Source organism: Filicampus tigris, chromosome 6 (assembly GCF_054856515.1).
Source record: "Filicampus tigris isolate MCC_2025a chromosome 6, RoL_Ftig_1.0, whole genome shotgun sequence".
Lineage (NCBI taxonomy): Eukaryota > Metazoa > Chordata > Actinopteri > Syngnathiformes > Syngnathidae > Filicampus > Filicampus tigris.
In genome coordinates, this window is record NC_141222.1 from 18,014,418 (window position 1) to 18,026,098 (window position 11,681).

Below are 11,681 nucleotides of genomic sequence, written 5' to 3' on the forward strand. Positions count from 1 at the left end.
TTGTCCCCGCGACAGAACAGTAATGATGCCAAAAATATTGCCTGGTATCTTGGCAGACAAAGAACAAGCATATTTGGCCTTGATTTGATGTGTTCAACCTTTTTGTCAATTTTAGTTTTTGCAGTGCAATAACAGTGTATGCGTTATTATTATTTGTGCGTAGTCGCAGAAGGAGCTCCTCTTTGGGCTCCTGCGATGACGACAAGGAGGAGCTGACCACCGCCCAGCTAACCAAAAGGATCCATGTCCTAAAGAAGAAGATCCACAGGTTCGAGGAGAGATTCGAAGACGAGCGGAAATACCGGGTAAGTGAACACAACGCTGGATGAGCAAAAGTATTGGGCAATTGCTACATCTGTCCCGAATTGTGCAAGATGTTATGTAAACTTACCCGCGCTTTGTATGCTTGTGTTGAATTGGGATGGGAGATTATGATGTAAAAAAAAAAAAAAAAATAGCACTGATTAAACGTTTGAACTGTGCATAATGCTAATGTGGTTAAATCTGATTTCTTTTTTTTTTTTAATCCAGTAAACTACGTTTGTTAAGGAGCATTCAGTTGTATTTAACTTAAAACAACAATACAATCACACTTTACCATTTAGGGTGTTTTCAAACATTTGTGTACAATTAGTATTTAAATTTTATTTGTGATATATTTTATTGGAATCACTATTTAGGTATAATTTTCTATTTTGCTATTTTTAAATGCAGTGGTGGTAATACTACTGTAGATGTGTTACTTGGTTTAAAATGTTTGTTTGACCAAACGGGATGGTTTTTTTTTTAAGTCTCCTGAAAAGTGATAATTTTGCCGGTACGTAGATTCCGCATGACGCCGGTTGCTGATCATTTAGTACGGGTTAGTGTTTCATTCTGACCCCTGCTAAATTATGAACCACTCAAAGCCTCCTGGGTGTTAGTTGTACGGGTCATTTTGACCCTTGACTCACATGAGGGTTTTAAATGTCTATCATTTGCTGTTTTTCTTTTTTCCCCAGCCTTCCCACAGCGACAAAGCTGGAAACCCAGAGGTGCTGCGATGGGTGAACGAGCTGGCCAGGCTGCGCAGAGAACTCAAAGGTAACCACCAAGAACCAGCCCACAAGTGCCGGATGAATGACGAACAACAACAACATCCGTCCTTGCTCTCGCAGAACAAAAGCTGATGAAATCAGAGGAGGACCTGCCGCCGTTGACGCGGCAACGCAGCAACACGCTTCCCAAGAGCTTCGGTTCACAGCTGGAGAAGAAACCCACACAGGAGAAGGTGCCCAAGCCCCCCGTGGAGAGCACACTAGAGGGCATCCTCAAGAAGTTGCAGGAGAAACGCCAGGAGGTCGACCGACCTGAGGACATCAAGGTAGTACCATCCTTGGTACCGTCAGATTGGAGCGTAAAAATCAAAACTATGATAGCCGAGCATTTGACTCACAGTGTGTTCCATTCTGACAGGACATGACCAGAGAGCAAATAGGAGCTGAGAAACTGGCCCTGCAGAAAGCTCTCCTCTACTACGAGAGCATACATGGACGACCTGTAAGTCAACACTTGTGGATATGATGATGCACAGTGATGCCTTGCAGCCTTATAATAGTTTAGGGTTTTTCATTATAGTTATTTTTTATTTCATAATGGGGATTAGGATTGGTAAATGGTAATCTAATGGTAAATGCTAATCTAAATTTTTCTGCAGCTCTTCATTTTGTCACAGGTCTCTGTCACCTCTTAGTCAAATTTGTGGTGTAGTTTCCGCAAGTTTAACACGTTTCCATTATCAGTCCCAGGTACCATACGAATGACAAAATGTAAACACATGCTTGTCTTAGCTTAGCCAGTTTGCATCTCCGCTTTTTTGCAGTACTCAGTTTTAGCTCTGCTTCAGTCTTCTCTTGGATAAAATTTGAGGCTGTGCATTTTTTTAAAATTTCATTTTAATTATATTTTTGTTAAACCAAAAAGCAGATGCCATACAGGTGGAAAAATAGAAGTATCACTAGGGTTCCCACTCTATTGTTTAAATAAATACATAGGGTTCCTTTACCTGATCTCCCGGCTGTCCCTTGGGTCCAGACACTGAAAATAAGCTTGTTTACACTTCCCCCGTGACCCAGATTGCCAGTGGAGTGTGAACATCGACTCAAGCAGTCATGGTGATTATCTCTGGTCACTGACGCTATTGTTAAGAGTTTCCCGCTGTTTCTGTTCGAACTCTGTTGCTAAACCAAAACATCAGCACACCATGATAACAAGCTCTCCCCGTTTTCATCTCCTCAGGTGACCAAGAGTGAGCGGGAGATTATGAAGCCGTTGTACGACAGGTACCGGCTGGTCAAGCAGATCCTGTGCCGGGCCTCCACCATCCCAATCATTGTAAGTCACCTCGATGCAATTCCAGACTTTTTTTTTTAAACCCGCCCTCGAGCCTCACTCGTGTCGAGAGCACATTGTCCAAACGTCTGCGGGCACCTAATCCCGGCTCATGTTGTTGGCTTTAGTGTCCGACGGGGGCGGCTGTGGCCACGCGTGTGCAGCAGGCACTGAAAAAAAAAAAAAAAAAAAAACAGCCCCCAAACATCGCACCCATTCCTGTATTTGTTAACCATTGTCTATTATGTAAGAAATGATCTCCACTGAATGTCGTTACGTAACAGTCTTTCTGTAATCCCCCCGCATCACGCAAAGTGGGACCACTGTCCTAGTAGTGTCCACGATGCCTCGGTCTGTATTACTTTTGCCAAGGTATGCAAATAATGTGCACAATTTAATCCTCGGAAAAACACTCGCAAGTCCAAAAAACGTGGCTTGGAGTCCACCCGCTCAAGAGCCGGTGTGAGCCCTTCTATGAATGTTTTGGCTTTAAAACTCAGGATGATGTCAAAGGGCAACTTTGTGCCTTGTACCTGCAACCTTGACCTTTTCAAGGCGCTCAGCTGTCATGTGTCCAGCAAGCGTTATATCAGGATGCAAACTAGGGATGTGCGCAAGTAGTCGTTTAACCATCTACGATTTATTAAACGTTTAGTATTTGACTAGTTGGTTAAACGCTGCATTAAGTATCACGCACCTTGCACCTACCACACGCCTCTGCCTTCGGCCTCTGTAAACAAGCTGAGCACCGAGAGACAGAATTGCTCCCCTCCGCCCCCGCCCACACGCACACATAGTAGGGGGCACTAAGTTTGGGGAAGAATATTTAGAAAAGTAAAATTCTGAAGATGTCGAAGCTACCACGAAAAACAACGGCATCGTTTGGCAGTATTTTGATGCAGCAGATGACAACAAGGTCGCCTGTAGGCTTTGTAAGCATAAACTCGCTTACAACCACTCTCCCGGAGCGATGAGAAACCACATCCAAAGTAAACCTCGATGTGAACCAGCAGGTCGATGGCGGCGGGGCCAGTCAGACGAGCATGAGAGCGTTTGTAACCGCCAGGCGCTGCGATGCTCACCGCACCGCAAAGATTACCCAGTTCATTTGGAAAATGACACGATATGCTGCCGCTTTCTTTTGTTGAGGGCAAAAGGGTTCGAAAAATTAAAGCTGTATATCGAGCCTGAGTACGTGGTGCCTAGTCGCAAAATAATAACGCCCCAACTCGAGAGTAGCCATAACCAAATGAAAGAGGAGACGCTACGAGCGTTTGAGCGGGTCAACGACTGTATGTGGCCATAACTACACACGGATGAACGTCCATAGCCACAGAATCTTACATGACTATAACGTGTATAACGTATGTGGACGAAGGGCATCTCTGCAGCTGTGTGCTTCATGCGCCTTGGAGGAAAGACACACAGCTGAAAACGTGGCTGCTCTCCTGCTGAGTGTGATGGGTATTGTGTTTTATTGCAAAACGTTTGCGTTTTAACTTCATTTTCATTTTTTATCAAATCATTGTTGCAAAATAAGGTTATTTTAAGAGGAAACAAAGACTTCCACTTGCGGGTCGTTTAAATGTATACGCTGGTAGAGAGTTTTATGGTGTAAAGATGTCCCACACAAGGACATACTTCCCAAACAAAGGGATAAGGTACTAAATGTGAACAGTTGGTGAACAAAACGATCCCGGATTACACACACAAGACAGGCTGGCAGTGTTTCTGTCAGTGAGGTGAAATGGCTGACTCCTGTGGCATTATCCATGGTATGACGTGTTGAACCACTAGACCGCAGAATATGCATGTGCAATGTGACTACTGGGAAGCACATGAAAAGCATTGTGCAGGCAATTGATGAAGGGAAGAGAACATGCAGTGACTGAATATCAATTTGCATTAGTTTTAGCACAACTAAAGCTGCATACTCCTGCAGCAGCGGACAGTCAAGCGACATGCTAACGTCACTCGCCGGTGTGCGGGCTCTGACTGGGTGTCATCAGTTGTCGTACTAGTAGAATTCGTGCTGTATCTCTTGTTGAAAAATCTCCTGCGCAGATGGGTAACTAGTGGCCCATTGGAAGTGGTCTGGGGCAATTTTTGTCGTTTGCCCATTTTGCCGAGTCGGTTGAGATGAACTTTGGCCGCCTCGTGACCACCAAGCCTACCGCACAGGACCTTCTCTCAATAGCTGCACTTGAATGATCTACTGACGCGCTAACTTCTACGCCTTGGGGAACTTCACTCCGTCCGTTCCATTTCCACCAAGTCACCATGAAACTCTAGGCACGCTGTTGTTTGCGATGCTAACGCCCAAAATGTCCGTGTGGCCAGTGCGGCGGCGGCGGTGCTGTAACCTCCACGCCGGCTAACGGCTACTTCTCGACGTCACCGCAGGGCTCGCCCTCCAGCAAGCGCCGAGGCCCCCTGCTGCAGCCCATTATCGAGGGCGTTACCGCGCTCTTCTTCGACGACGTCAAGGTGAAAGGGCTGATGCTGCGTTGAGCTGCTTCCATAATCAGATCCCCCATTGATTTTTTTATTTATTTATTTTTTTTTATTTATATATATATATATATATATATATATATATATATATATATATATATATATATATATATATATATATATTAATTATTTATTAATTTTTTATTTTATTTTTTATTTTTTTGGGGACTACCCTATAAGTCAGGGGTGGGCAAGTTATGGTCCGAGGGCCACATACGGCCCGCTCCACTCTTTAATCCGGCCCATTGAGCATTAATTTAGCCTTATTATCAAAAAATTGGTTTATTAAAATGTATTTGTTCACTATTACTTAAAGCTTTTTAAGAAATTAAGCAATTATAGTACTGTAATTCCAATTGAAATAATTTTAAATAACATTGTAAAATTATTATATTTTTTTTCATAAAATACCAAAAGATTTGTAAAATACAGCATTAACTTCATTTTTTTTCAACTGATTGGTTAATTAATGAGAATTACAATCATAAACAATACATACACACAAAATACACTGTCAAAACATGTTTTTTTATGAAATAATGTATTACAAGTACAATTCAAAATTAGCATTAATTATTTTACTAATTTTTTTATTACATTTGGAAATTTGACTAAATCATACAGTTTTCCAGAATGCGTCAATTATTCAGATTTAATTCCAAACAATAAAATTAGCATAAATTCTATTTGAATTATGAAACATTTTTACTTAAAAAAAAAAAAAAAAACACACACACAAAAATCGTAAAATGAACAACTTTTCCTATTCTGTTTTTGGTTAATTAATGGTAAATAAATTACAAGCAAGAGAATTTAGAAATGAGCATGAAATGTTTTTGCTATTACAATCAACAATTGTACATATTCTACATACACTTTTTTTTTTTCTCGATGAACGACCGTGCCCATGTGTTTTAAAAATCAAACGTGGCCCTTGCGCTCTCAAGTTTGCCCACCCCTGCAATAACTGACCTGCATCATGGGTGCCTGTTGATTGGACAGCTGCCTGCTGTTTTCGTGTTGAATCAGTAGCTTGTGGTTGGTTGTAGTTTTGTTGTTGCCACGGTTGCTTTTGAGACATTGTACTAACACGGTTCTCTCCATATACTCTCCATATACGCATACATTGGAGTGATCTCCACCGAAGCAAAACGTCTCACTGCATTTGTGTCTTCTTTGACAATATTTATTTTTTTATCTGTGTGTATTCCTGACATGGGGGGTTGTTGCTGTGGAGCATGAATTACTTTTTCTTTTCTTTTCTTTTTCTTTTAAGTTGTTGTTTTAAACTTTTTACATTGTGGAGCACAGACCTCTGCCAAGACAGATCATGTTTTGAATATGATTTTCAAACTAACATTTGCAGTCTTACTGAGGGCTTAGAAAGGTTGGTTATGATTGTTAACCACTAACCCTAATCATATCCAGTCTGGGACTGACTAGACCAGTCTTCACCAGTGGAGCAGTCTCGGACAGTTTTGTCCCGACTCAACCAGACACAGCCAGTCTTGGCTTGACTCAATTACGTCTTGTGTAGTCTTGACCCGACCCGACTTTGTAATAACCTCACTTGAACAGTTATGGCCCCTCTTGACCTGACTCAACAAGCCACAACCAGTCTCACCCGTACTCAACCAGTCAAGACCAATCTCGAGTAGTCTTGACCAACTTTACTGGTAACGGCCTGACTTGAAAAGATATGTTTGGTCTTGACCTGACTCGGTCAGTCTCAATCCGTCTTGACCAATCATGGCTTGTCTCAACCTGGCTCGGCCAGTCCCAACCTGACTTGAACTATCAAGGCTTATGTCAACCAGTCATCGCAACCAGTCTCAAACTGACTCGATCAGTCACTGCCAATTTTACCTGTCTGACTCACCCTCACCATATCGCAACCTAACTTGACCTGTTGTGACCAATTTGAACCTGACTTGACCAGTCACAAGTTCAGTGTCAAACAGTGAGTAGCAGTCTCAAATAGCCTCAACCTGACTTGACTTGACTCGACTAATCGCGGACAGTTTTGACTTGTCTCAAGCAATGACATGTTACAGCTAGTTTTGAGCTTGACCAATCTTAACCTGACTTGACTAGTTACAGCCAATCTCAAACAGTAGTAGTCTCAACCTGACTTGACCAGTCTCAGCCTGAATCGTCCTGTGTTATCCTGACTCATCTAATCACTGCCAGTCTCAAAGTGACTCGATCAGTCACTTAGATTTAAGTAGTCACGACCAGTCTCAATCAGTTGCAGCCGATCTCAACCTAACTTGATCAGTCATGGCTCGTTACAGCCAGTCTCGACCTGTCTGGAACAGCCTTGGCAAGCCCTGACAAGTCACAGCCAGTCTGGAACCCCATTTCAATCTCCACTTTCCCGCGCAGGAGGAAGAGGACGGCTCGGAGGACGACTGTGACGCCAAGACGCAGTTCTCTGTGACCGCTCGCCCTGATCTAAACGTGTTCAGCTTCTTGGGTCACGAGGACGTGGACGGATTCATTTCCCCAGTGGACGAACTGACGCCCTCCAAGAACACCACGGACATGCGGCTGTCCAACCTGCACTCCGCCACCACGTAAGCATTTAATAATGGCTTCAAAGTCTGGGATGTGGGGTTTTCCAGTGGAATTCAAGACCTAAAGTGCGCTGGTTAGAAGTGTAATTCAGATTTGTGACATCATTTTGTAGACAAGAGTTGGTGGAGCAACTCCAGGAGACCCGAGAGGAGAAGAAACGAATCCGCAAGAATCTCAAAGAGTTTGAGGAGCAGTTCTTTCGGCAAAATGGAAGGTAAGAACAGGTTTGCAATCAAAGTATGGAAAAGTACAGAATTTGATTTGATACATTTCCAGGTCTGTATTTTAGAAAAAATAACAATAATAAAAACTGATCATTATGGTTATGTTTTCTCAGGAACGTTCAGAAGGAGGACCGCTCGCCTCTAGCCACCGAGTACAACGAGTACAAGCATGTCAAAGCCAAACTGAAGCTGCTGGAGGTCCTCATCAGCAAAAGAGAGTCCACCAAGTTCATCTGAGGGAAAACGTGCAAAATCAAACATTTTTGTCGCGATGGTTTGTCCAGCAGTCTGTCGTTGGTTGCTGCGTAGAACTTCAAATCTTCACCGCAAACAATCACGCTTGTAACGTCTACTAATTTATTTGTGTCTGTTTGTTCCAGAACAACAACCTTTCTCACCTTTGCCATAGAAGTCTTAAAAAATTATGCAGATGAAATGCTATTTTTAAAAAATGTTGTCAGGAAAATGGTGCAGGATATTTTTGTATGTGAGACTTTATATTTCTTGGAGATTTAACGTCTGGTTGGAGATTTAACGTCTGGCGTGACCTACGAAGAATGCTTGCTATTAGCTAAAAGGATTGTTTTGTTCGTATTATGGGCCACACTTAAAATGGAAAAACTAAATTATATTGACGTGGGAATAAAGTCATAGAATTACTGGAATCATTTGCAAGACCTAAATGAATATTTCGCAAATGATTTAGTAAGACAAAAAAAAATAAATTTGCAAATGTTGTCAGAAACGAGAATTCTTAAGTGGAAAACAAATCAAATTGTGTATTTTCATGTGAGAAGCAAAGCTTTAATATTGCGAGCGAAAGTAGGATTTTTGCACAAATATGGTCTTCCGACCACATTTTTCCAAGGAAAAAAACAAATAACATGGACATTTATGAGACCCAGATTTCAATGAGCTAATTGTAGGGCAAAAAAAGTTGTCATGTTCATGACAAAAAAAAATATGTAAAATTGAGGTAATGTGTGAAACCTACCTACATTTAGGAATTGTTTTACATTAAAAAAATAAACTACATTTTTTGGAGCGGAAAGTCTCAAATTGTCAAGACAAAAAGAACTCATTTTAGAACACAATCCTTTATTATTCTATAGCTTTTTAATCGTAAAAATAAGGCTATGTTCTTCCATCAATTTTAACTGTTTTTCCGCAACATTTTTTTTTTATCTCATAGAATTCTGATTTTTATTTTGTTAAACTTTTACCGTGTAATAACTACTTTTTTCCCTCTCAAATTACAATTTTGTTTTTCAGAATAATTGTAGCATACCAATCACTTGGAACTTTTTTAATGGTAAGATCAAGACTTTCTACTTCCTCTCATTTTATGACTTTTCTCATAAAATGATAACTTCATTCTTGTCGTATGACAACTTTTATTACTGTAAAATTCTTTCCCTGGTTTTGTAATGCTCTCCCAAATAATTCAGACTTTATTCTGTTGAAAAGAATGTATCTATTTTTCAATAAGAAATAGAACAAAAGTTATGATACAAAAAAAATTGTCACTTTTTAATAGCCAGCTCTTTTAATTTTTTAGTGTGACCCATAATACTTGCATATAGAATAACCCAAAGACTCACAATGTGTATTTCGTGATCACTAGTAACATCAGACTTAGCATATTTGTTCAGTTTAGTCTGCGAGTGTACGATAATTTAGTGTAAAAAAAAAAAAAAAAAAAAAACAGATAATAATAGTAAGAAATATCCAATTCTTTTCCCTCCTGCCGTAAATCTGAACAACGAATGCATATGTTTACGTTTCTGTGAGCACCTACGTTTCTGTTCTTTTTCCAAAATGGATACGAATGAGTTAATCAGTGTGAATATTGGTTTTTATTGAACACAAGCACTGGCGAGGCTTCGCACATTGAGTGTGTACATTTTAGTACATAAACTGTATTTGTATTTTGTACATAATATGAATGTAAAAAGATATTTTTACCTAATTTTTGGCCTTTGTGGATTATCTTTTTGTCTTGAGTCACTTTTTTTTCACTGCCATTAACATTTATTTGTCTTTTCACAGTACAGCCATTCAATCCCAGGAATTTATTTATATTTTCTTCCATTTTTTTCAAACATTAGGGGCGGGTAAAAGAGGGTCTGAAAATGTCTGGGAGTGAATGAGTTAAACATCGGAAGCTCCCCATCAAAAAAGGTTAAAATTGACTGAGAAGCCACAAGATGATGGCAAAACAATAGCCTTAGAATTTCGGCTACAACTAGACTGGTTTTGAAAAACTGTGCCAGGACACTGCATGCATGTCGCTGTCTAAAATTAATAAGTAATTAATGCTTTCCTACCAGATAATTTTTACATTTTGGATTCAGGGCCTGTCACCCGAGTTCAGTTCTACCCCCCAAAAATTGTAAGCCGGTGAGTGGTGAATAGCAAATTGGCATGTATACGTCATTATGCAATATCATAGAATTGCAACACTTTATTTCCTCCCAAAGTCAGGATTTTTTTTTTTTAATAAACAAAAAGAAAAACTTGAATTTTATCTGGCGGTACCTTAAGTAAATTATGTTATTATATATTTATATTATGTAATATGTTTATTTATTATTTTTATATATATTTATCTTGCCAGATAAAACAAAAAAAAATAGCATAATATTATTGTTAAGGATGTGTTGTGTTGTTTTGGTTTGTTTTACATTAAATCGCAATGATCTTGCATGACATAACCCACAAACTAATTCTACCAAGAAGATCATGTGACGTAACGGGATGATGATATTTTGACATGTAATCCACTCACAACGAGTGACACTGCACACAATAATGCAGGCTTTTAAATAACTATTCTGGTATTTATTTAAAAAGCATCAGAAGCGAGTGTGGTATGATTGCTAAATAAAACCAAAGGTGAATAAAACTACTGTTTGTTTGCATAGGACCAACCAATTTATAATTACAAGAATGGAGGTGGGAATAAACGTTTAACAGGTAGGAATTTTTGGGGGGGCTCTTTTGTTAAATAGTCTGTTTAATAGGACATGCTTCAATGTTGACAGGAAAAACATGGAAAGCCTCATAAAAATCGATTGAGATATGAGCATGATATGACTTTTTCATTATGTTAATGCATTGGAACAATGCCCCTCCGATCATGGCCAACACAAAGCACGTCGGTCAGCCAGGGTCGCGCTAACGTGTTTTATCTGCATCCCTGATCTGCGCATCAAGACTTTGAAGACTTTTTTTTTATTATTCAGCTCAAGACTTTGTAAAGACAATCTTTATTGAAAAACTCAATCTACAAAACAGACAAAGGCATTAACACATGCATTACAGAGCATTTTAAAAAACTTTTTAAACAATGTCTTGAGATCATAGAAAAAACTTGAATTTCAACAAATTCACACAACACGCCAGGGATCTTACAAAGGATATAAGCGCCAAATATAATAAATTCAGATCAAATACAAAAGAAGATACGACATAAACTACAACATAGCTGAAGGCATTTTAACACTCTTTCAATCTCAATAAAAGCAGTTATTTACACACACTCTAGATATAAAGATAGCTCAAGACAACGATGAATAAACGCGGAAACGTCATCTTTGTGACGTCACGATATCAAACGAAGGTGATATTAATCGGCGGAAATGCATTAAACTGCATTTTTTTATTTTAACAACACGCAACCCCTGCCCCCTCCTCCTTGTGAATCAGTAGGGGTTTTTCTGGGAAGGGTTGTCACGTTTGTCTGTTATATGACGATGCAATTAATTTCTTATCAGGTATTGGTTTAACAGCGGCTCCTCACCTTCGAATGATAATATTTATTAAATATGTTGGATGCGTAATAATGTTGAATGTTCGTCTCTGGTTAGTTTTACGATAGGCTATCTGCCAAAGGCAGAGTCGTAGACAGAAGAATGTAGGTCACCTGCTTCAATCTCAATGCTGATTGGTTATGTTAGTTATCATCAGCTTTCTTAACCGACCAATCAGTTGCGT

General features: G+C 39.7%; 1 protein-coding gene across 3 annotated transcripts in view; it reads left to right on the forward strand.

Annotated features, from left to right (window-relative positions):
* Positions 1 to 9,654, forward strand: part of fam13a (family with sequence similarity 13 member A) — a 48,454-nt gene extending 38,800 nt beyond the window's left edge. The window contains exons 16-24 of one of the 3 annotated variants that reach the window (XM_086033540.1): positions 164 to 305; positions 1,002 to 1,083; positions 1,158 to 1,363; positions 1,456 to 1,539; positions 2,278 to 2,373; positions 4,711 to 4,857; positions 7,270 to 7,460; positions 7,574 to 7,675; positions 7,799 to 9,654. In XM_086033540.1, coding sequence (XP_085889666.1) covers positions 164 to 305; positions 1,002 to 1,083; positions 1,158 to 1,363; positions 1,456 to 1,539; positions 2,278 to 2,373; positions 4,711 to 4,857; positions 7,270 to 7,460; positions 7,574 to 7,675; positions 7,799 to 7,922 — 1,174 coding nt within the window. In that variant the 3' untranslated portion in view covers positions 7,923 to 9,654. The remainder of the gene's footprint in view (positions 1 to 163; positions 306 to 1,001; positions 1,084 to 1,157; positions 1,364 to 1,455; positions 1,540 to 2,277; positions 2,374 to 4,710; positions 4,858 to 7,269; positions 7,461 to 7,573; positions 7,676 to 7,798) is intronic. The other 2 variants (XM_086033541.1, XM_086033542.1) reach the window with 2 other exon arrangements.
* Positions 9,655 to 11,681: the final 2,027 nt, after the last annotated feature.